This window comes from Lichenostomus cassidix, chromosome 9, assembly GCF_008360975.1.
Source record: "Lichenostomus cassidix isolate B80296 chromosome 9, HeHo_3.0, whole genome shotgun sequence".
In the NCBI taxonomy this organism is placed as follows: domain Eukaryota; kingdom Metazoa; phylum Chordata; class Aves; order Passeriformes; family Meliphagidae; genus Lichenostomus; species Lichenostomus cassidix.
In genome coordinates this window covers 1,816,854-1,837,950 of record NC_139490.1, presented here as the reverse complement: position 1 = coordinate 1,837,950, position 21,097 = coordinate 1,816,854, and the positions used below count along the sequence as shown (strand labels likewise).

General features: G+C 44.9%; 2 protein-coding genes across 2 annotated transcripts; one reads left to right on the top strand and one right to left on the bottom strand.

Moving 5' to 3' along the window:
• Positions 1-3,747: 3,747 nt before the first annotated feature.
• On the top strand, positions 3,748-11,664 carry NMD3 (NMD3 ribosome export adaptor). The gene is made up of 15 exons (XM_085068949.1): positions 3,748-3,900; positions 3,986-4,120; positions 4,960-5,056; positions 5,538-5,618; positions 5,839-5,967; positions 6,473-6,563; positions 6,715-6,793; positions 7,067-7,163; positions 7,334-7,451; positions 7,994-8,139; positions 8,695-8,807; positions 9,438-9,510; positions 9,977-10,083; positions 10,377-10,447; positions 10,889-11,664. Exons 1-15 carry the CDS (start codon positions 3,857-3,859, stop codon positions 11,020-11,022), a joined length of 1,515 nt encoding a protein of 504 aa, XP_084925075.1. The 5' UTR covers positions 3,748-3,856; the 3' UTR covers positions 11,023-11,664.
• Positions 11,665-15,622: 3,958 nt separating this feature from the next.
• LOC146433057 (serine palmitoyltransferase small subunit B-like) lies at positions 15,623-17,233 on the bottom strand. Its single transcript, XM_085068950.1, has one exon. The coding sequence runs from the start codon at positions 17,067-17,069 to the stop codon at positions 16,827-16,829; it is 243 nt and encodes an 80-aa protein (XP_084925076.1). The 5' UTR covers positions 17,070-17,233; the 3' UTR covers positions 15,623-16,826.
• Positions 17,234-21,097: the final 3,864 nt, after the last annotated feature.

Sequence of the window (21,097 nt, the reverse complement as noted above, 5' to 3'; positions counted from 1 at the left end):
GGCAAGGACAACTTCCACTGTCCCAGGCTGCTCCAAAGCCCTGTCCAGCCTGGCCTTGGACACTGCTAGGGATCCAGGGACAGTCACAGCTTCTCTGGGCACCCTGTGCCAGGACCTCCCCACCCTCACAGGGAAGTATTTCTCCCTCATGTCTATCTAAATCTAACTTCATTAATCTGGGACGTTTCCTTGTTTGAGCAGCTCAGTACGGTTTGGGTTATTCTGGTTTATAAAATCCGCTAAGAAACATTTCCCTGTTTCTAAGCCCATGACAGGCACAGCAGTGGTTTTTAAAAGGTTCCAGGATTCAGGAAGCAGAGGATGCCCTTCAGTGCCAAACTGCCGTGTTCATCCACTGCTCCTCTAACTGTACAAACCCAGCAGCTCTGCCCTGGCACGCTGAGCATCCATCCAGCTGTTCCCAGCTGTTTCAGCAAGGCTGGGGGTTATCCCCCCTGCTGACACAGGGCAGCACTTCCAGAGCTATCCCTGCGCTGCATCCAACACGTTTGACGTGCAAGTTTCACGCACACACGAGAAGGAAGCCAAGCCACAGGTATTTGTGCTGTGACAACGCTCATTAAAGCTGGTGATGCAACACAGTTTCATCTCCATCAGCTGCAAGGGGAATGTCACAATATCCCGATGGCTGTCACAAAGCTATTTTAAAGGAGTTGTTCTGGCTCCCTTTGTTGCTGCCTCTGAAGTTCAGCGGTGATAATGCTCGTGGCTCGCACTAGAAATTGGATTGCTAATTGGGTTCCTCCCAAGAACTGAAGAAATAGGCAAGAACTGGAACATTATCCCAGTAAATTTAGTGCAGGTGAACTGACAGTGAGCAGCCCCTGGAAGTGCCGTGTCCCAGTGGAATCAGGGAATGTTGTTCCTCCCATTCAGAGGCCAGAGGACAAGCTGAAGCAGCAGTGAGGCACAGCTCTGCGTGTGCTGCCTTGCTGAAATGATCCGTTTGCAACTTCCCAGCTGCAATCCATGGAAAGCAAGGGGAGCTTTCCTGCTTTCCCAAAGGAATAGGTCACTTGGTGATGTCTGATTTCAACTGAACTGGGGGCTGGATGCTAGCTTGGAATAAATCTGGGAGTTGCCACCAATCTGTTCCTGCCCAGGAATGTCCCTGGGAGCTGCTGCCTCCTCCTCAGGTCCTAGAACAGCTCCCTTCAAAAACCCTCCTTTAGCTCCCCTCACTGAATCCTGGCTACTCTTCTGCTGTCTGAATGCAAACTGCTTCATCCCTCCAAATCATGACCTGATGCAACAGGAAGAGCAAAATTATCAGGAATGTGGGAATGCTGAGGACCTCGACAGCTAAAAATACAGACTGGGTGTCACCAGCATCTTCTTAAAAACTAAGTAAGATCATAAAGGTGTACAAGTAAAGATCATAAAGGTGTTTTATTGTTATTGCACAGCCCTTCCCATGCTTCCAGCCAGATGCTGTTACTAAAACCCTACAGTTAAATGAGGATATTTTTATTGTGACTTGGAAGTGCTGTGCACACTGCTCTGAACCCCAAATTTATCAGAGTGAATAGTAAAAAAGACACTGTAAGCACTGGGTTTGGTTCTCTTCTTGAATTGTTGGGCGTTTTATATGGAAAAGAACACAGGTAATGAAAACCTGGGGAAGCTCAGAGCAGCTCCAGCTGGAGGGAAGGTCCCAGGAGCTCCTTTCCTGGATCCAGCGAGGGAATAGTGACCTCAGGTGTTTGTTACATTAATGACAGGAATCTTTCCCATGGATTCACCATTCTATTGTTTCATTGACATTCCTACTGAAAATGAAGCTGCTGCGAGCTGTTAGCACCGGCACAAACACTCTCCAGGCTTTTCTGGCCTGGGCACTGGGAATTCACCTGCAAATGAGAGCAAATCTGTATTTAAACGGGGTTAAATGATTAAATTTAACCTGTATTTGAATGGTGTACTTGCTGTCCTTTCCTATCACATATATCCTCTGAATGCTGAGAAAAATACAGCAGTAAAGGCAGAAAACTACTGTATAAAGTAAATATAAAACTCACTGAAAGACATGTAAGAAATCAGTACAAACTGATATGGCTTTCACTAGGGGTGATATTCAGGCTGCTTTGCTTTTTACGTTGTTTATTTTGTGAAAATATGTAAAATCTTTCAGAAGTGGTGCTAACACAGTTTAAAACACACAATATTTCACTGGAAGCCAGACAACCAAGCAACACAAAGTACCTTTGGGACTACAAAAACCCTGTTTTGATATAGACTGAGGCTGTGCCTTGAGCTGAGGTAGGGTTTGATATATTAGCACCAAAATTAGGTGGAAAAACCTGCAGTTGAAAATAAATCTGCAACGGGAATTTTTCCAGCATTATCAGGATCCAATTCTCCTCCCAGTGACTTCAAAGATGTGGCTTCTGTAAACGACAGGTTTTGTCCTACACCTCTCCCAGTGCCACTCTCCAAATGCCAACCTGGAATTCACAGCAACTGTATTATTTCCTAAATCAAAGAAATCTAAGATCGAGTGACTCATCAGGGCTTGGAAGTAAAAACTATGTAACACCCACTGCACAGCAGAGGTTTTGAAACAAAACTTCAGTGCAGAGAAACATCCTTTTTGATTTGCTATTTCCTTTTATTGTTTTTAATAATATGGCCCATAGCGAGTCTCCAGAGAGGTCTGCAAAGCAATTTAATTTCAAAGGAGCAGAAGTGAGTAACAGTGTGTGAACACAAGCAGCCCACCAAAGAAAAATGTGCCAAAGAATTAAAAACACAGCAGACAGCTCGACAGGCTGGGATCTTCAGTCCTCGAGTGAAACAACTTTTCCTTTCCATCCGGATGTTACATTAAATAAACCCCACACAAAGTGTTGATGCAATTCAGCTTTATTTTTGTCCAGAGTAATTGTAAACCTGCAGGAAACAGATGCTGATCCACAAACAAACCTTGGTATCACAGAATCACGGAATCCCAGAACGATTTGGGTTGGAAAAGCACTCAAAAGACATTTAATTCTGTCCCCCTGCCATGGGGGTTCCTCTTTTCTGAAGGGTGGATACAGGACATTACAAATGGAATATATATCGACCGGATTGCACCAGCTCCTCCTTGTAAATCAAAGTATTGTTTAATTCTTAATTAATGAATTATAATAGCGTAGGTCCATCACGGTTCCCGCCCGCCTGTCCATGGTTCCCCAAGGGCCCTTTCCAGACTCCCTCAGGGCTCCTCCATGGCTCCCTCACGCTTCCCGCCCGCCTCCCCATGGCGGCTCCCTCACGGTTTTCCCATGGCTCACTCACAGCTCCCGCTCGACTCTCCATGGCCCCTAACAGCCTTTTCCACGTTCCCTCATGGCTCCCCCACGATCCCCTCACGACTTCCTTATTGCCTCCCCCCGCCTCTTCACGGGCTCCTTACGGCCCTTTCCGGGCTCCCTCACGGCTCCCCCATGGTTCCCGCCTGCCTCTCCATGGTTCCCTCACGGCTCCCTCCCGGTTCCAGCCTGCCTCTCCATGGCGGTTCCATCACGGTCCCCTCGCGGCTCCCCTATGACTCCCTCACGGTTCCTGCCAACCTCTCCATGGTTCTCTCACGGTTCCCTCCCGGTTCCAGCCCGCCTCTCCACGGCGGCTCCATCACGGCTCCCCCATGGCTCCCTCACGGTTCCCGCCCGCCTCTCCACGGCGTCTCCATCACGACTCCCCCACAGCTCCACCACGCTCCACTCACAGCTCTCTCCCGGTTCGCACAACCTCCCCGTCCCTTCGCTCCGCCCTGCCGAGGTCGGGCCGCTCTCAGCGCCGCCGTCTCCTCCCCTTCCTTTGCCAGCCGGAAAGCGCGGCTCGTTGGGCAGCCATGGAGTACCTGCCGGCCGCGGCGGCCCCGGCGCAGGGACACATGTGAGCGGTGGCGGGGTTGGGGGGTGCCGGGGGTGGCTGTGACCGTGACCCTGAGTGACACTGACTGTGCTTCCCTCTGTCGCAGCCTGTGCTGCCAGTGCGGCGTCCCCATCCCGCCCAACGCGGCCAACATGTGCGTGGGCTGCCTGCGGGCCCAGGTGGACATCACCGAGGGCATCCCCAAGCAGGGCACGGTGCACTTCTGCAAGCAGTGCGAGAGGTGAGCGGCCGGGAAACCGCCGGGGTTGGCAGCAAAATGCACTTGGAATGCATCAGTCTCAGGGGTTGGGGAGGCAAAAGTGCACAAGGCTGATGAGGAGGAGCTGGAGGGGCTCAGCCTGGAGAGAAGGAGGCTCAGGGGAACCTTGTGGCTCTGCACAGCTCCTGTCAGGAGGGGCAGCCGGGGAAGGGTTAGCTTGGATATTGAGAATAATTTATTCTGGAAAGGGTTGTCCAGCCCGGGTGTAGTCCCCATCCCTGGAGGGATTTAAAAACCATGTAGATGTGGCATTTGGGGAGGTGGTTTAGTGGCCTTGGCAGTGCTGGGGGAATGAACTCAGTCATCTCAGTCACTTTTCCATGATTTTCTATGATTCTAAAAGTCGTAGCTGCATTGTTGGCATTAAACCGAAAGCTTGGGAAATAGCTGCTCGTCTTTGGAGTGATTTCATGTGCTCGAGCAGCTCCCGTGTGCTCTGCAATGCTCCCCGTGTGATAAATGAGTGCATAGTGAATGTTGGCTTTCACATATATGGATTTAGCATTTATAAGTGATAAGGTACTGTGTAAAGTAGCACTTAGATAAAAGTAGAAACAAAGGGGCATAGAGCGAAGAAGGAGGAATGATTGAAGTGTAAACAGTTTTTTTATAACTTAATGAATATGTAACAGTTACAGAAAGTATTCAAGCACACATTAAGATGAATAAGGTACGGGACTGACATAAGGCAAACCAGCCACTCCCACCCGGCCACAAGTCTTTGTTCTCCTAATAAATGTTCGATATTATATTCCTAAAAATGCCAGCTTGTGGATTTGTTTATATCACCTGTATCCCAGGTATCTCCAGCCTCCAGGGACCTGGATCCAGTGCGCCTTGGAATCGAGAGAGCTCCTGGCTTTGTGCCTGAAGAAAATCAAAGCTTCCCTCAGCAAGGTGAGGAGCTGAAATCCTGTTGGGATTCACAGCATGATCACAGTTGTTAGTGCAGAGATGGGAGCTGAGCGGGATGAACTGAGGAAAGCTGATGTGGTTTTAATGTACCTTCATTTTTGAGCTTTTTGCACATTTTAGAAATTATTTATACAATGCTTGATCTCACTGGTTTATGATGATATGGAAAAGGGTTGCAGAGGTTTATTAACAGATTAAATCAAATTCACATGTTTAAGTTGAATAAAGCATCTCTTAGGTCCAGAGTATTTTTAGAGGGAAAGATGTAAGATTGAGCACCTTTATTTTCAGTAGATCAACCTCCATGTCCTAACTAAGCATTACTAATCGGATCTGGGATCTTAGCACATATCTTTTTAATTAAGATTATTCACTTCCCTTGTTTGCTGTGGAGTGAACCATAAATTTGTGTGTGTGGAGTTAGGCTTGGTTTGACTGAGCTCTTGTCCCTTGGCACGGGCAGGTCCGGCTGATTGATGCAGGATTCATCTGGACAGAACCACATTCCAAGAGGCTCAAGCTCAAACTGACTGTTCAGAAAGAGGTAACTTGACCACAGCATTCTGCCTGTGGCTTTTAAAAAGCTTTTATGGCAAACAACAGGATTTTTTAATTGTTATTCTTGTTATTATTAGATTTCATCTTGCCTAACTTGTGTCATTAAAATGCCATTCATCAGAGTGAAGAAAGTTATTGTCTGGGAAAACACTGCTATTATTTGTGACCCAAATGCAGCTGAAACCTTGCACACTTCTGCTCTGCAGGTGATCAATGGGGCAGTTCTGCAGCAGGTATTTGTGGTGGAATACGTTGTTCAGTCCCAGATGTGTGAGGATTGTCACAGGATTGAAGCCAAGGATTTCTGGAAAGCTGTGGTGCAAGTCAGGCAAAAGGTAGAGGCAAACTGAATTTTTATTTGATCGTGGCAGAACCATCAGGCAAAGAGTTGGGTGATTTTGTGGATTTCTCAGAAAAAGATGTACTCACACTCAGCCCCAGAATGTATCCCTGTGATCAAGGTTGTTGGATTTTTCTTAATGATTTTAGTTTAGAAAACTTTCTGTCCAATATTAACATTCTTTTCAGCAATGCTGGCAGGAGGATCTTGTATGGATAACTAAATATCTTCCTGTATTTTAAGGTAGTTTGGAAACAGTAGGACAAATTGATCAAAACTTTTTGAAATGAAATAGTCTCTCTAGCAAGGAGTTACACAAAAATGAGAAATGGAAGCTTTCAGTAATTTGATGTAGTTTGATGACTCTGAAATCTTCTTGTTTACTTGGATGTTCTTTATCTAGATGATTTCTTCTTATAAATGTTTATTCTTCAGTGATCCTGCTTTGCACTCAATGCTTCTTAAATAACCTTGATGGTTTTATCTTTGTTTGGTTTTAGACTGTGCACAAGAAGACTTTTTTCTATTTAGAGCAGCTGATTTTGAAGCACAGGCTCCATCAAAACACGCTGAGGATCAAAGAAATCCACGGTGAGTGAGTGGCTTTGTTAGATTCTGGTGCAGAATCACCTGGATCTGTGATGGATGTTTCCATGTGTGCTGTGTAGAGAAAAGCTTGTGGATTATATTTGAAAAAAAACAAACCCAGTGTTGGAAATAGATTTGTTTGCTTTCTTTTCAGATGGCCTGGATTTTTATTACTCTTCCAAGCAACACGCCCAGAAGATGGTGGATTTCCTTCAGTGCACAGTTCCCTCCAGGTACAGCATTGCTGGTTATTGCCTTGAGTACTCAGAAGCTCTTGGGAAATGTCTTTTATCCTTCATTTTTAAATAATTTTTAAGTGCAAGTGTAAGGAACCTGTGTTTTAATCAAAACAGAAAAAATCCCTTCTATTAAATCCCATATTTTCCACTTGGCCATTGTCAAATTTCCCTCTATTTCCTTAATATTTGTAATACACTTTGTTCTGAGGATCTCCTGTTTCAGGTGATGTCCCTGTTTCCTGAGAGCTCCATTTTCATATTTTACAGATCAAAGTCATCCCAACGTTTGATCTCCCACGATATTCACAGTAATGTCTACAACTACAAAAGCACTTTCTCTGTGGAAATCGTGCCCATATGCAAGGTAGCTTCCCTCTGCTTCAGCTCCAGGGTGGTTTGGGAAGTGGGAAGAGTTGGGATTGGGGGGAAATGTTGGCTGGAAAAATGAAAATACGAAGTTTAGAGTTTTATTTCAGAAGACTTGGCTAAAAATTAAGGAAATAGGAATGCAAATGATTTTGTGTCTGCTTGCAGGACAATGTTGTGTGTCTGTCACCCAAACTGGCCCAGAGCCTGGGGAACATCAGCCAGATCTGTGTGTGCATCAGAGTGACCAGCACCATCCACCTCATCGACCCCAGAACTCTGCAGAGTAAGTCTGGGCTTCTTCTCAGCACCTCATTGTTCTGCTGACACCATTTTATTTCTTTTTCTTTCCACAAAGCCTTGGATTTTTGGACCTTAATGTTGTAAATTTATCAGCAGAAATCTGATAGGGAATTAAGACATAGTTCTCCAAGTTTGATTTCCACAGGATCCCAGCAAAATGTGCAGGCTTGCAGTTGAGTTCCTGGATGTTTCCTGGCTCTGCTGAGCATTTACCTGTGTCAGGTTTATTCCTCAACAATTAGATGCCATCTGGTTTATCTCTGGATTAAATTTTTAGCCACTTCAGCACCAGAAGTTCTGTGCTTATTTTGCTGTGTGCTGGTGAGCTCAGCCAGCAGAATTCCTCTAAAAGGATGGATCCAGGGAATAACTCCTTTGAGTAAAGACTGTCACAGCTGTAGCAATATGGGTCATGTCCTAAATAATTGTGTCACAGTGATGAACAAAATGCGTCTGGCAGTTGCTTTAATTCTTAATTTAACGGTTTCTTTTTCACAAGGAGTTCTGTCCCTGATCACTTTGCAGTTGCTGAAATCGACGGGAACACCTACTGGCGTCACCCCTTCAACAGCCTGTTCCACCCCAAGCAGCTGGAGGAATTCATCATCATGGACATCAACAGGGTCCACGAGAAGAAGAAAGGTGCTGGGGCTGGGGCTCGATCCAACAAGGTGAGAGCTGCTCTGTTCAATCATGCTTTGGGCTTTCTGCTCCTCTTCCTGCCCTGCCCAGCTGAATTCATGGTCTGGATTTGTCTGGCACAGTCAGAATGGGCTGTTCTGGATCTTGCCCCTGGCAGAAGCTTTTTTTGGGACCCTGTGGATCATTTGCTTTGGAAATGGCACAGGCACGATGTGAATTCCACTGCCAGAAATTCTTCTTGAAGAGTTTAAGCTCTACTTGTTACTGGTTCTTGAAATATTAACTTTGCAGCTCTAATTACTGAGCTGGTTTTGTTGAAGTATAAATGCATTTCTATTTGATCAGAATTAATGAATCTCCTCAGTTAAAAGCTAAAATAGGTGTTGTGGAAACAGCCTTTGGGAATTCCTGGAAGTTGGCATTTCTATTTTCTTTGGTAAAGATGAGAAAGGAGGAGTAGCAAGGGATACATTGAATATTTGATTTAGAAACACAAGTTTAATAACAAGTGTAATTGAATTCAATGCAGATGTTGGGGTTAAGCTGGGTTTAATTAAAGAATGTTTTATTTTCCATTCCCAAAGCACACTCTGGCTGAAGCCTGGGTCAGGAAAACCTCAGAGCTGGACACAGATCACCAGTATTTCTGCTGCACTCACCTGGGGCACATCCTCAATCCTGGCGACCTTGTCTTGGGGTCTGTTCTTCTTTTCTGGAACTTTAATTAAATGATTATTCAATGACTGAATTCATGTGTTACCAAGAAAGTGTTGAACTGTTCTGATTTCGAAATGAAAGCAGCAAAAGGGGTGGAATCATCCTGGTCCTAATCCTGGAAATCTCTTTTCTAGCAGGAGTTTTCTTGTGGAAATTGTTAAAAAATGAGAGAGGAGAGGTATTGCCTTCAGAGTGCAGCTTGGAGTAACAATTTAGGCACAAACAGATGGGAAGGGTTTTTAAAATACTCATTAATTGTTTGCTAATGAATATTATGTACAGGGAAAAAAAAAAGGTGACATTTTTGTAAGATTAGGTAAATTAAATGATGCTTAAACCTGAACGTTTCTGGAGGTGCTGTGAGCCCAGCAGAACCTCAGTGGATGTTGCAGTTTGGATTCCAGAGGTTGGGAAGTGCCAAAAGAACAGGATTTGGGAACAGCAGCTGCTCAGACTTACCAAATCTGCACATTTGTTTTGCCTTCATCTGGCAATACTTACCTTTTCTTAGGAGCTGCACCTTGCACTGTGCTGCTCTTCAATACAAACATGATACACTGAGCTCAGTTTTGTACACTTTTATCAAGTGAAACACCTGTTTTTATTTTAGGTTTGACTTGGCCAACTGCAACTTAAATGATGAATTTGCCAACAAGATGAACCCCCAACATATTCCTGATGTGGTGAGAAAATCCCTTTCTCTGTGCAAAGATCTCTCCATCACCCAGGGCTAGGAGGGAAGATGATTTTATAATGAACAGTGCCTGAGGGAAGAGAGGATATTAACAGTGAAATTTGAGGATCATCTGATTTTTAAGAATTATTTTCTTGAATATTTGAGTGATGGTTAAATAATACAATTATTGTTGGGATTTTTTTCCAATTACCATGGTTAGATAATACATTTGCTGTTGGTTTTGTTCCAATTACCAATCACTGGGTGGTAAAAACTGAATTACAACTCCAGGGTGTCTCTCTCTCTTCAGGACATTTTCCAAGCATTTGGAAACATTGGAACTCACAAATCCCCTGTAAATTCAACATACCACTGCTGAGTGCTATTCCAGCTGATTTTAGACACCCAAATGCAGATTTGGGTGCCGATTTGGGATTTTGGGAGGTGGAAAACGTGGCTGTTTTTCCCTGCAGGTGCTGATCAAGAAGAGCTACGACCGCAGCAAACGGCAGCGCCGCAGGAACTGGAAGCTGAAGGAGCTGGAAAGGGACAGGGAAGCCACAGACACAGATGATGAAAGGTTCAGTAGCTGCTCTATCTGCTGCCCTTTGTTCAGTGACAAAGCTCCTCCAGCACCAGGAGGGGCTAAATAACATCCAACTGAGTAGAAAAAAGGAGAAATTAGAGTGAAATCAGCACAGGGAAATTCAGTGAGTTGGGAAATAAGAGGTGATGATAAAACAGCAGCGAGAATGAGTTAGAAATGTGGGAATGCTCTCAGGTCTGGTGGGGCTTTCTTTGCTTTGTCTTTGTTGTATAAATGTCCATAAATCCAAAGGAAAAGTGAGTCAATCCATCCCACATCTCTTACAGACAATACCAGGACTTCCTGGAAGATCTGGAAGAGGATGAGACCATCAGGAAGAATGTCAACATTTACAGAAGTAAGGCTTTGTTAACTGCTTGATGGGGTGTAACTAAATCATGTTGAAATCATGTCTGAGGGGAAATATTTTTACTGAAATTCTCTATTTGCATTCTCCAAACTACCCATGCCTGGAGAAATGCTGTAAAGTATTTCACAGGTGTCTCTCACCTGATGGGTTTTGTTTCCTTGCCTTTAACATGAATGAGAAAAGGAACTTTCCTCCTGCATCCAAAACTCTCTGCTGTGTGAAGGATTTGATACAAAATTCATTTTTTTTCCATGAGGGGATTGTTGGGTTTTTAGGAGGAATTTTTTGTTTGTTGGTTTTGTGGTTTGTCGGTAGTTTTGGGGTTGTTGGTTTAGTGTTTTCCCCTTTTTCCCTTGGGGTTGCTCAGGTGTTTTGGGGTTTGTTTTCCTTGCTCAGCTGTTTTTTTGGGGGGTTTCTGTGTGTTTGTAGATGCAGATATTCCAGTGGAGAGCGACACAGATGATGATGGAGCTCCACGGATCAGCCTGGCTGAAATGCTGGAGGATCTCCACATCTCCCAGGATGCCACTGGAGGGGAGGGAGCAGAAATGCTGACAGAGTGAGGACAGTGCCTTAGCAGAGCAATAAATACTCCCTTGGGGAGGAAAAACTCCCCCAACCACAATTAACTGATCCCATGGCTGTGGAAAGTGACATAACTCTCACTGCACCCCAAAATAATGGCCCTGAATTAATATTTTATGGATAATATTCTGGAGAATCAACAATTAAAGTTCAATTCCTGGTGGGAACATTGCAGTACAAATTCCACAAGTTCCTCCCATCCCTGAAGGTTCTTTCCATGCAATTTCTGCAGTGGAGAAAATAAGGAAGGATGTCCAGAGGGAAAGATTTTATTCCAGTTTGCTGGATTTTTAGGTAGGATCCCTACCTACTGCTACAGCTTTAATTTCTTACATGGGGAGGGTTTTCCCCAAATTCCTCTTTTTGGCACAAAGGTTTGAAGCCTTTTATGATATTGATGGATTATTCCATATGTTCATATTTTGGGGAAGCTCAGGATTGGAGTTTCTCTTCCCCTAGACACCAAAAACTTCCCTGGAAAGCCTTTGATGAGAAAGACTGGAAAATCCAGTGAAGTGTAATGAATATTTACTGTACCCCATGCCTGCATCAGTGGATTAAAAGCAATATGCATAATAATTAATAAATCAGCTACAAACCATTAAAAACCTCTGCAGAAATTTTGATCCATCATTTTTTAATTTCACTTTAAAGTCCAGTTGCACTCTGCAAGCCCAAAGAGGACAAAATAATGAACTCCAAAATAACGAATTGTTGGCAGGTGAAGGAGGAGCAATAAAAGCTGTGCTGAACCTGAGAGTCCACCTGATGTCACTATTCCTGCATGGCCCCAGGAGCTGCTCCCTGCTCCAAGGAAAAGGTGGCTGAAAACTCAGGAAAAACTCTTCATGCCCATGCAGTTCTTAATATTTCAGTTCAAAATAACACCAGGCTAAGGAGGAATGAGGCACAAGCTGCTTGGAGCTTGGTGTTGAAGGATTTAATGCCAGCAAACTGCTCCTTCTGCAGATTTATCTCCACTCAGGGCCATTTATTTCAGCCTCCCCTGGTAGAGCAGGGAGATGTAGGAGTGAGGCTGCTGGGGCAGATCCAGAGGGATTTGGGAATGTTTCCTGCAGCTCTTTGTGTGCATAATCATGGAACAAAGGATCCTGTTGCTGTCAGAATCCATATTTCCTCCAGAATTTAGGATGGGAACCTGGTTAAGCCAAGTCAGAAAGAGGAAATTAAATTTAAAACTTGTCGGGGTTTCAGTTCCATGACAAAACCAAAGCCTGATGGTAAAGCAAGAAACTGAAGGGATTTTGTGCAATTCAAATATTCACCTTTCTAAAATGAAACCATTTTGGGTGACACAAATCCTCAACAAGGACTGAAAAATCTTGAAAGTCTTTTAAACTCATCTGTGCTCAGTGAGAAGTTCTGTAAGATGTAAGGAAACTCTTGAAGCTGTGAAATATTTGGTGGTGTTTGCTCACCTTGATGAGAACTTTGTGCTCTGAGGATGGTGATTAACCCCTGGGAGCTCTTCCTGAATTCCTGCCTTTTTGTAGGGCAGGGCTGAGATAGAAAGGCTGCAATTTTGAACTCTGCTGCAATGAATTTATGCAAATGGATGAGAGCTTGGCTTAGTTAATCCAGCAGGAATGCAGGAGAAGAGAAAATGCTTGGAGTCCTTTCATGTCCTGGGCTTGGCTTAGACTTTTCCTTAAGAGGTGAACGATCTCAGTGAAAATAATGGAATTGGAACTGGAATTCCCACTCTGTAAGGTCAGCCTGAGTTGAAATGCTTTGTGAAATTTGGGCATTCACAGCTCCTCCAGGTTTCCTCCCAGGTGGATCTGACCTTTTCAAATCACTTCGTGTAATATGGACGTAAACCTTCCAGAGGTGTCCCTGGCAGGGGAGATGCTGTTAGAAAATTCCATGATGTGGAATCCCAGAATCCCTGAAAAACGTCCCAGGATCATCAACCCCCTGTTCCCTGGAGCTCAGCCTGACCCCCTGGCTGTCCCCTCCTGTCAGGAGCTGTGCAGAGCCACAAGGTCCCCCTGAGGTCCAGGAAATTCCTTAGACTCTGACATGATCCCAGATTATTTCATCTCAACTGTGTATTTCCATTTTAGCAATGATTTTCCTTGCACTTTCCTTGGATCCAAAGCCAGCACAGCTCTGTTCTAGCTCGATGCTCCTGCTGCTCCCTGAGGTGAACCCCAGCTCTCCTGTGGGGTTTTTCATGTGGTGATTCCAAAGGGATTGGAGCAGAAGTCAAACCTTCACTGAGTGCTCCAGCACCCCCAGACTGACACACCCTGGGAGAGAAGCTCTGGCAGCAGCAGGAGGAGGAGCAGGAAAAGAACTGAGGCAGAGCCTTGGCCTCCTCAGGAAACATTCACCTTCCAAATTCTCTTTATCCCTGTAAAAAAATTACTAGAAAAATAGGTCAGTGACCCCTATTTTATATAACATCTCCACTCTGTGCTGGAAATGTCAGCAGTAGAGGAAGGAGTTTCCAGTGAGAGGGAGGGTGGAACTCAACTGTTGCATGAAGCAGTTTCAGCTGAGCAGGAAGGTGAAGCAGAAACTCTCAGCCAAGCAGGACGGAGTAATTCCAGGTCAGCTCTGGAAAAGCAAACAGATTTGGCTGTAGACTCAGCCCTGCTCTAACCAAATCTCTGCGAGATGGGAATGTTCTGTGGGCTGCAGAGGGCAGGAAGTGCTGACAGGCTCATTCTGGAAGCAGGATTTTCAGGTCAGATAATGAACAGCGCAGATAAGAACTCCAATTACACGTGGATGTAAATAAAGCAAAGTGCTGAGGTTGGAGTGCAAAACAATGACACCAACAACGAGGAGTAAGAACTACTCTCAGGCTTCTAAAAACTGCTGAAGTGATCAGCAGCAGGGGGAGAAAAATTCCACATGAACAGAATCGTCTTCAGTGCCTTCAGAAAGTGTCAACTCTTTGGATCAATAAAACAGATTAAAGTTTAATGGGAGATAAGCTGGAAAAGTCCTGCAATAATCATCCCTCACAATGGAGATGCTGTGAATCCACCAGGATGTGTTCTGCCTGGAAAGATCAAAGGGTTCCTGGGGAGCAGCACGAGCAGTTTGATTTCAGCAGCTCTTTCTTAACTTTGTTCTTTAGTTTCCACTCTCGCTGAACCCGCGTGGGTGAAGCTGTGCAATTTAAATGTTTCATTTTCAAATGTCAGGGATCTGAACGGTGCTGAATGTCATCCTTACATTCCTTTTTTAGTAGCACAGGGCAGAAACTTCCCCTGGGCAGACAGAGCTGAACTTGGTGTCCCCAGGAAGGGCGTGCAGGGAATATTCCAATTCCTATTCCTCTGGAAACACTTCCTGCTTCAGCCACACATCCATTCATTTAGGTTTGGAACATTTAGCGTCAGGTGTGAAAAACTCAACGTTGTGGTCACTCAGTGCTGCCTGTGGAGCTGGGACAAACTGCTGGTTGGAAAAATGTGGAGAAATATGGAAACAGCCTGTTCCACCCCGAAAATCAGACCCTGTGCATCCCTGGGAATGTTGCCCAAACGCTCCTGGAGCTCTGGGGAGACTCTCTGGGGAAGAATTTTCTCCTGAGATCCAACCTGAGCCTCTCCTGCCCCTGATCCCATTCCCAGCTGAGCCTGCACGGGCCTGACGTGACAAATCCAGAGCCCCTCAGGCTGCTGGTGCTTCAGCAGGAATCTGCCCAGGCAGGCAGGTGGTGGGAGCTGAAATGGAGCTGGAATTGGGATGGAAGCTTTGAAATCCTGCAGTCTCGTGCCAGACAGGGTGTGATGAGGAGAATGAATGGAGAAGTGTGGGGAGCTCCAGCTGCCTCTTGGCCCCTCGTTTCCTGTGCTGGATTTTGGGGTTTTCCTGGCTCTCTGCATTCCCCAGCCCAGCTGGGAGCTCAGGCTGGGAGCAGAGCAGCTCCACAGGCACAGAGGAGCAAAATCCCAGCTGTTGCAACAGAGGCATCAAGCACTGCAGGCAACCACAGCCACCAGCAACCAACACCAGCAGGCCCAGGGTAAAGTTCCTGCTCCTCCAGCCTGATGTGGGATTTCTCCATGTCCATAAAAGCTCTGGCTGGACGTGTGGAGTGCTGTGCTGGAGCCCAGTGTGACCTGCTCCTGCCCCAGGCTCTCTCCAGGCACATCTTGAGAAATAGATATTTATATAGTCTTGGGAAATACCTATTTTGCACCTGTAATGCAAAGTGCTGCCTTTATTTCTCTGCGTTAGAGACTGACAGGCTGGAAAAAATATCTCTGTCTCCATCAATGGTCTAATGATTGACCAAACTGAAATAGTGTGTGTTCCTTCTTCTGTCCCTAAACATCAGTAAATACAAATTATATTGATAAATATCAGTACACGTAATGCACGTACTGAGCATGAAAGCAAATCTGCACTAATTTCACTTTAACCATTAAATTACTTTAATAAAGTATCCAACTGGATCCGAATCTGAAAGCATTAAATAGATTTTTTTACAAACTTACAGATACTTTGGTACTGTTGTAAGAGTTTTGACTTTAAGCACAGCTGCCCTGATTTTCCCAGAGAAATTATTTCCATTTCCTACCTTATTTCCCCCTAATTATGAACTGGGAAAGCAACTGAATCTCCTGCTGAGGTGACAAATGACATAATGAATGTCTTGGCTTTGTTTTGTCACCTCCTCTGGCCAAGCCTCATTCCCTAAGTCACTGGACTGTCACCTCCAACACGATCCCATTGTCTGGAAGGAGAGGACATTCCAGGAGCACCTCTGTGCTCAGAAAAAGTCACAAACCTCACCTCTGTGGATGGGAAAAAGTGGATTTCTGTCACCCTGTGTGCTCTGCTCTATTCCCTTCTGCTCCTGGGGTGATTCTGAACTTCAATTCTCATTCCCGAGCTCATCCCAGTGCAGCTCCAGTTCACTGCAGGAAGCTGGCAGCACGGGAATTTTGTGTTTTTAAGGCTGAAAGGACATGGAATTTGGAACAAAACCAGTGACAGCCAAACTCTGCACATTGTTTGCAGTCTCAGGAGTTCCTGTTTCAGACACTGCTCAACAGAGAGAGTGGGAAAGGAGGTGAAAAGGAGGAATAAGGGCTCAGGAATAAAGGAGACATTGTGTTTTTACAATTTTTAGGGGTTTTATTTTCAGCTGAAACCCTATCAGACTGAGTCTGTCGGTTTATGTTCTTTCTATGGTAGACATCTTCTAAAAGTAAATAAAAAATGATCCATTTTTATGAAGTCCAAGAATCTGAGCGTTTCATCATAAATTTTCATAGCAGCACCTGCTCACATTTTTAATGAATCAACTGCACAATTTCCATCATGAAAATGAGCCAGTCAAGTAATTCAGTGTATAAACTAATCAAGGATACTGAATAAATACTGAAATCATTCCATCAAAACACAGCAAGCCTAGGGAAGCAGCTCCCACTCGTCCAGGGGCTTTGTGTGCACATCTCTTCTGGCAGACAAGAACAAATCCATGCCACAGCATTTCTCCAGATGAAAACTCCCCACATCCAAGCAGCTTTCCCTGGAATAACCAAATCTTCAGGAGGATTGTTCCTGTCCCAATCCCAATCCCAACTCTGTCATTCCAGTGGGTCATTAAAACTGAAAACTCTTGAAGAACCAAACAGCAAAACCAGGGATTGATTGGAGGTTTTTTTTGGCCAAATAATTTGCTGTCAGAGAAGATCACGAAGCGAGAATAAAGCAGTGCTTGCAGCTGCTCCTGGACAAAAATGGGATGTTGAGGAAACTCTTCTTTGAGCCCAAAGTCAGGCTGCTGGTGTTACTTCACCACAGCAAGAGCATTTCCCCGCTGGTTGCCCAGGAAGCTGCCGAGCAGCTGGAAGGCTGAGCTGAGGTGGAAAGCCACACAGACATAGGCAGTGTAGAGCAGCAGCCCCACCATGGCCAGGTTGAAGGAGTAGAAGAGCACCTTCTCCCAGGGCTCCATCAGGTAACTGCAGGTGATCAGCTCAAACTGGCAGAACAGCCAGTACAGAGAGCTCCAGGTGCCCTTCACATCCATCCCTGCTTCCCAGGCCTTCCTGTGGGGAAAAGGGATGGGAATAATAGAAATAGGAACCTTAAACTGCAATACTGATCAGCACAAACTGGCAGAAATCTAGTACAGAGAGTTCCAGGTGCTCTTCACATCCATCCCTGCTTCCCAGGCCTTCCTGTGGGGAAAAAAGATGGGAATAACAGAAATAGGAACCTTGAACTGCACCACAGAGAGCTCCAGCTGCCTTTCACATCCATCCCTGCTTCCCAGGCCTTCCTGTGGGGAAAAGGGATGGAGAATAACAGAAATAGGAACCTCAAAATGCCCCACTGCTCAAAAAACTGGCAGAAATCTAGTACAGAGAGTTCCAGGGGCTTTTCACATCCATCCCTGCTTCCCAGGCCTTCCTGTGGGGAAAAGGGATGGAGAATAACAGAAATAGGAACCCCAAAATGCCCCACTGCCCAACAAACTGGCAGAACAGCCAGTACAGAGAGCCCTTCACATCCATCCCTGCTCCCAAAGCCTTCCTGTGGGGAAAAGGGATGGGAATAACAAAAATAGGAACCCTAAACTGCCCCACTGCTCACCAAGGGCCTCCATGAGAGCTTTTTTTCTCCAAGAGCTGTGGCAATTCCATTCCCCAGGCCAAACTCTCCCAGTTTCACCTTGCACTGGGTTGCCCAAGACTGTTGGAGCAGCTTAATGAAAAATCCCTTTAAAGCCTCCCTCCTTCCCCACCTGTGGATTGGGACACAGAACTTTGCTACAAGGCTGATTTCACCACTGCAGAGTGGATTTTGTGTCTCATGCTGCAGCTGCTGCTGGAGGTGCCAGGTGCAAACTGGCAGCATGGAGAACACCACACATACAGAATTCCAAAAAAAGGCAACAATATCCAGATTAACCAGCTTTTTCTGCAGCAGAGTTGAATTGATCTCTTGCCAGAATTAACTATAAATTATTATTATTATTATTATTATTATTATTACTAAGGTATATTATTGCTAAGGTATATTTAAAATGTACATTATGTAAAACAAGCAATAATAAACGCATTTATTTTAAAGACTTGTGTTCAAATCAATGCTAATAATTACTGAGTCTTACATTAGGTAATCACCAGGACACAGAATTGGAGAGGAAAAGGGAAAACAGGACGATTTCAGTTATTGGTTCTTCCTGTCCTTTGGTAAAGAAGAGGTGACAACCCAAAAACTCTGATCCCCACTTTTTAATTGGAAAGTAAGTAACTCTGGTAGTGCCAAGATTTGTGGAAATAAACCTGTTCCTTAGAAATGAAATACAAGTAACTCCACAGATCTGTTTAATAGATTGTATATTACATTATATATATATATATTACATTACATATATTTACATTATATATACAATATATATATATTTACAATATATGTATATTTATATATATATTTTTATATATATATTTATATATATATTTACAATATATATATATTATATATATTTACATTACATATATTTACATTACATAATGTAATATATTACATTATATATATTATATTTTACATATATATATATATATATATAATACTAGTAACTCCACAGATATCTGTATCTGCATCCTTTTTGAGGATTTTATCCCAGAAAAGTCACTTCCCAGAGTATTTAGAGACATTTTGCTCCCATAGCCTCCCCACCTCTTTTTTTCCTGACAGGTGAGCTAAACAAATGCTCCCATAGCTAGAAATAGAATTAAATACTTTTAGCAATATCCTTATTAACCATCCCATTTCTGCCCATTGCACGCAGTTTTTATTAAATCAGATTTGCTTCCACAGCTTCCCCACCTAATTTTTTCCTGACAGGTGAGCTAAACAAATGCTCCCATAGTTAGAAATATTATCAATCACTTCTAGCAATATCCTTATTAACCATCCTATTTCTGTAAAAAAGGATAGCATTACACATAGTTTTTATTAAATCAGATTTGCTTCCACAGCTTCCCCACCTATTTTTTTTTCCTGACAGGTGAGCTAAACAAACACTTCCGCAGTTAGAATTATTATTAAATACTTTTAGCAATATCCTTATTCACCATCCCATTTCTGCACATTACACACAGTTTTCATTAAATCAGATTACACCTGAGCCTCTTCCCATCACACACATCGCCAGGTGACCTTGAGGAAAGACTTTTGCTATAAAAATGGATGTTTTAAAGAGCAGAATGGATGTTTTAAAGAGCAGAACTCACCTGTCCTCGTGTCCCTGCAGCCGAGCTGGGCAGCCCTTGGCAGGGAGCAGCTGCAGTGTGGCTGGAGAGGCAGAGAGCAGCAGCTTTGATCCTCAATTACAGAGCTGTCCTCCCCACCCCGCCCTCCTCCTCCTCGAGCTGGGATCTCCTCTGGCCACAGCGCCGTGATTTATGCAACAAGGCCACCTCTGGCTGGGGACACCTGGGGATTGCAGCAGAGCCCCAGCTCGAGGGCTGTGGGACGGAGAAACGCACCCAAAATATTTACAATGAGTGCCTTCCCTAATGCTGAACCTCCCAAAACAGCTCTGCCCCCGTGGGGCTGTTAGTTCCTGCAAGGGGCAATTTACTGTCTCTGCAGGATGATGGTGTCACAGCCACAGAAATGCAGTTTGGGGAAGCCTGCAGTGAAGCCACCACCTCCTTGTGCAACCTCTGATTGGGATCATTCTCAACCAGCTCCCAACCTCTGCATCTCCCAAACCTCAGCCAGAAAGCCCAGGGTGGAGGGAACGTGGGGACAAGGTCTGTGTGAGGAAAAGAGGGAGTTTTCCTTGGAAATGCTGCGAAATAAAAGCAGGCTGCAAGTGCTGGAGGCATTTTAATGATCTAATTGGGCAAGTCAATGAGGGAGGAATCTGCATAATAGCTGGTGTTCTAAACTATCTGCCTGCAGCCAAATCATTTCCAAATATGAATCAGCTCCATCTGGGGGAAATGTGCCACCAGCAACGTCTGAGCCTCACCTTTCCTCCCTTCCTCCCCAAACACAGCCTGAGCTCACCTGGCAGCAAACTCTGACCTACTCCCTCAACCTTTTGCTCTTCCCCCTCAACAAAATCATATTTTCTCTTTAACAACTGTCCAGTTGCCCCAGAAAATGCAGAAATGGGGAAGGACTGGCCCAGGCAGCAGCAGTGAAAATGTTCCATGTGCAATCCTCGTCCTCCAGAGGGAGGGTCTGCCCAGGGTGGCCTAGGCTGGGTCTAGAGAATGTTCTCCTCAAATGGGAAATATTATTGCCCTGGAGCTCTGCTGCAGGATTCCAGGAGTTTCTGCTTCCTAGCAGACTTTCCCAATCATGGATTTCAGTGGAGTCTGGAGAGTTGGGATGGGACAAGGTGGGTTTTTAGGTTTTTAGATGAAAATTGGCATATCCAACATCCACCCTCCTGCTGGGACAATATTCCTGTTCCAGATTCCTCAGCTTCCTCACCCCAGGCAGCAGCAGTGAAAATATTCCATGTGCAATCCTTGTCCTCCAGAGGGAGGGTCTGCCCAGGGTGACCTAGGCTGGGTCTAGAGAATGTTCTCCTCAAATGGGAAAAATCATCCAGGAGATATCCTGGAGCTCTGCTGCAGGAATCCAGGAGTTTCTGCTTCCTAGCACACCTTCCCAGCCATGGATTCCAGTGGAGTCTGGAGAGCTGGGGTGGGACAAGGTGGGTTTTTAGGTTTTTTAGATGAAATCAGCATATCCAACATTTGACCCCACGGTTGCCACCCTCCTGCTGGGACACTATTCCTGTTCCAGGTTCCTCTGCTCCCCTGCCAGGAGGATCAGCCTCTTCTGGATCCTTCAGCACCAAACCCCAGGGCAGCCAAGGGCAGGGCTGGCACCTCCATGCTCCCCAAATCCTCTCCAAACCCATCTGCAGGAAAGCCAGGAAAATTCAGGTGGTTCTTCCACCTCTGCCAAGTACAAAACCACAAAAAGTTTTCAGTCTTTTCAGTAATTTTCCACTTTTAATAACAAAATTCCCCGAGTTGGAGCAATGCAAGTGAGACTTGTGTGGGTTTGTTGAGCTCCAAAAAT

Bases quoted from the DNA above. Each gene is read 5' to 3' on its own strand.
- NMD3 (XM_085068949.1), top strand. From the start codon at position 3,857: ATGGAGTACCTGCCGGCCGCGGCGGCCCCGGCGCAGGGACACAT. The intron at 5,968-6,472 runs GTAGAGGCAAAC...GTTTGGTTTTAG, and splicing joins TGGTGCAAGTCAGGCAAAAG to ACTGTGCACAAGAAGACTTT. The intron at 7,452-7,993 runs GTAAGTCTGGGC...ATCACTTTGCAG, and splicing joins CGACCCCAGAACTCTGCAGA to TTGCTGAAATCGACGGGAAC.
- LOC146433057 (XM_085068950.1), bottom strand. From the start codon at position 17,069: ATGGATGTGAAGGGCACCTGGAGCTCTCTGTACTGGCTGTTCTGCCAG.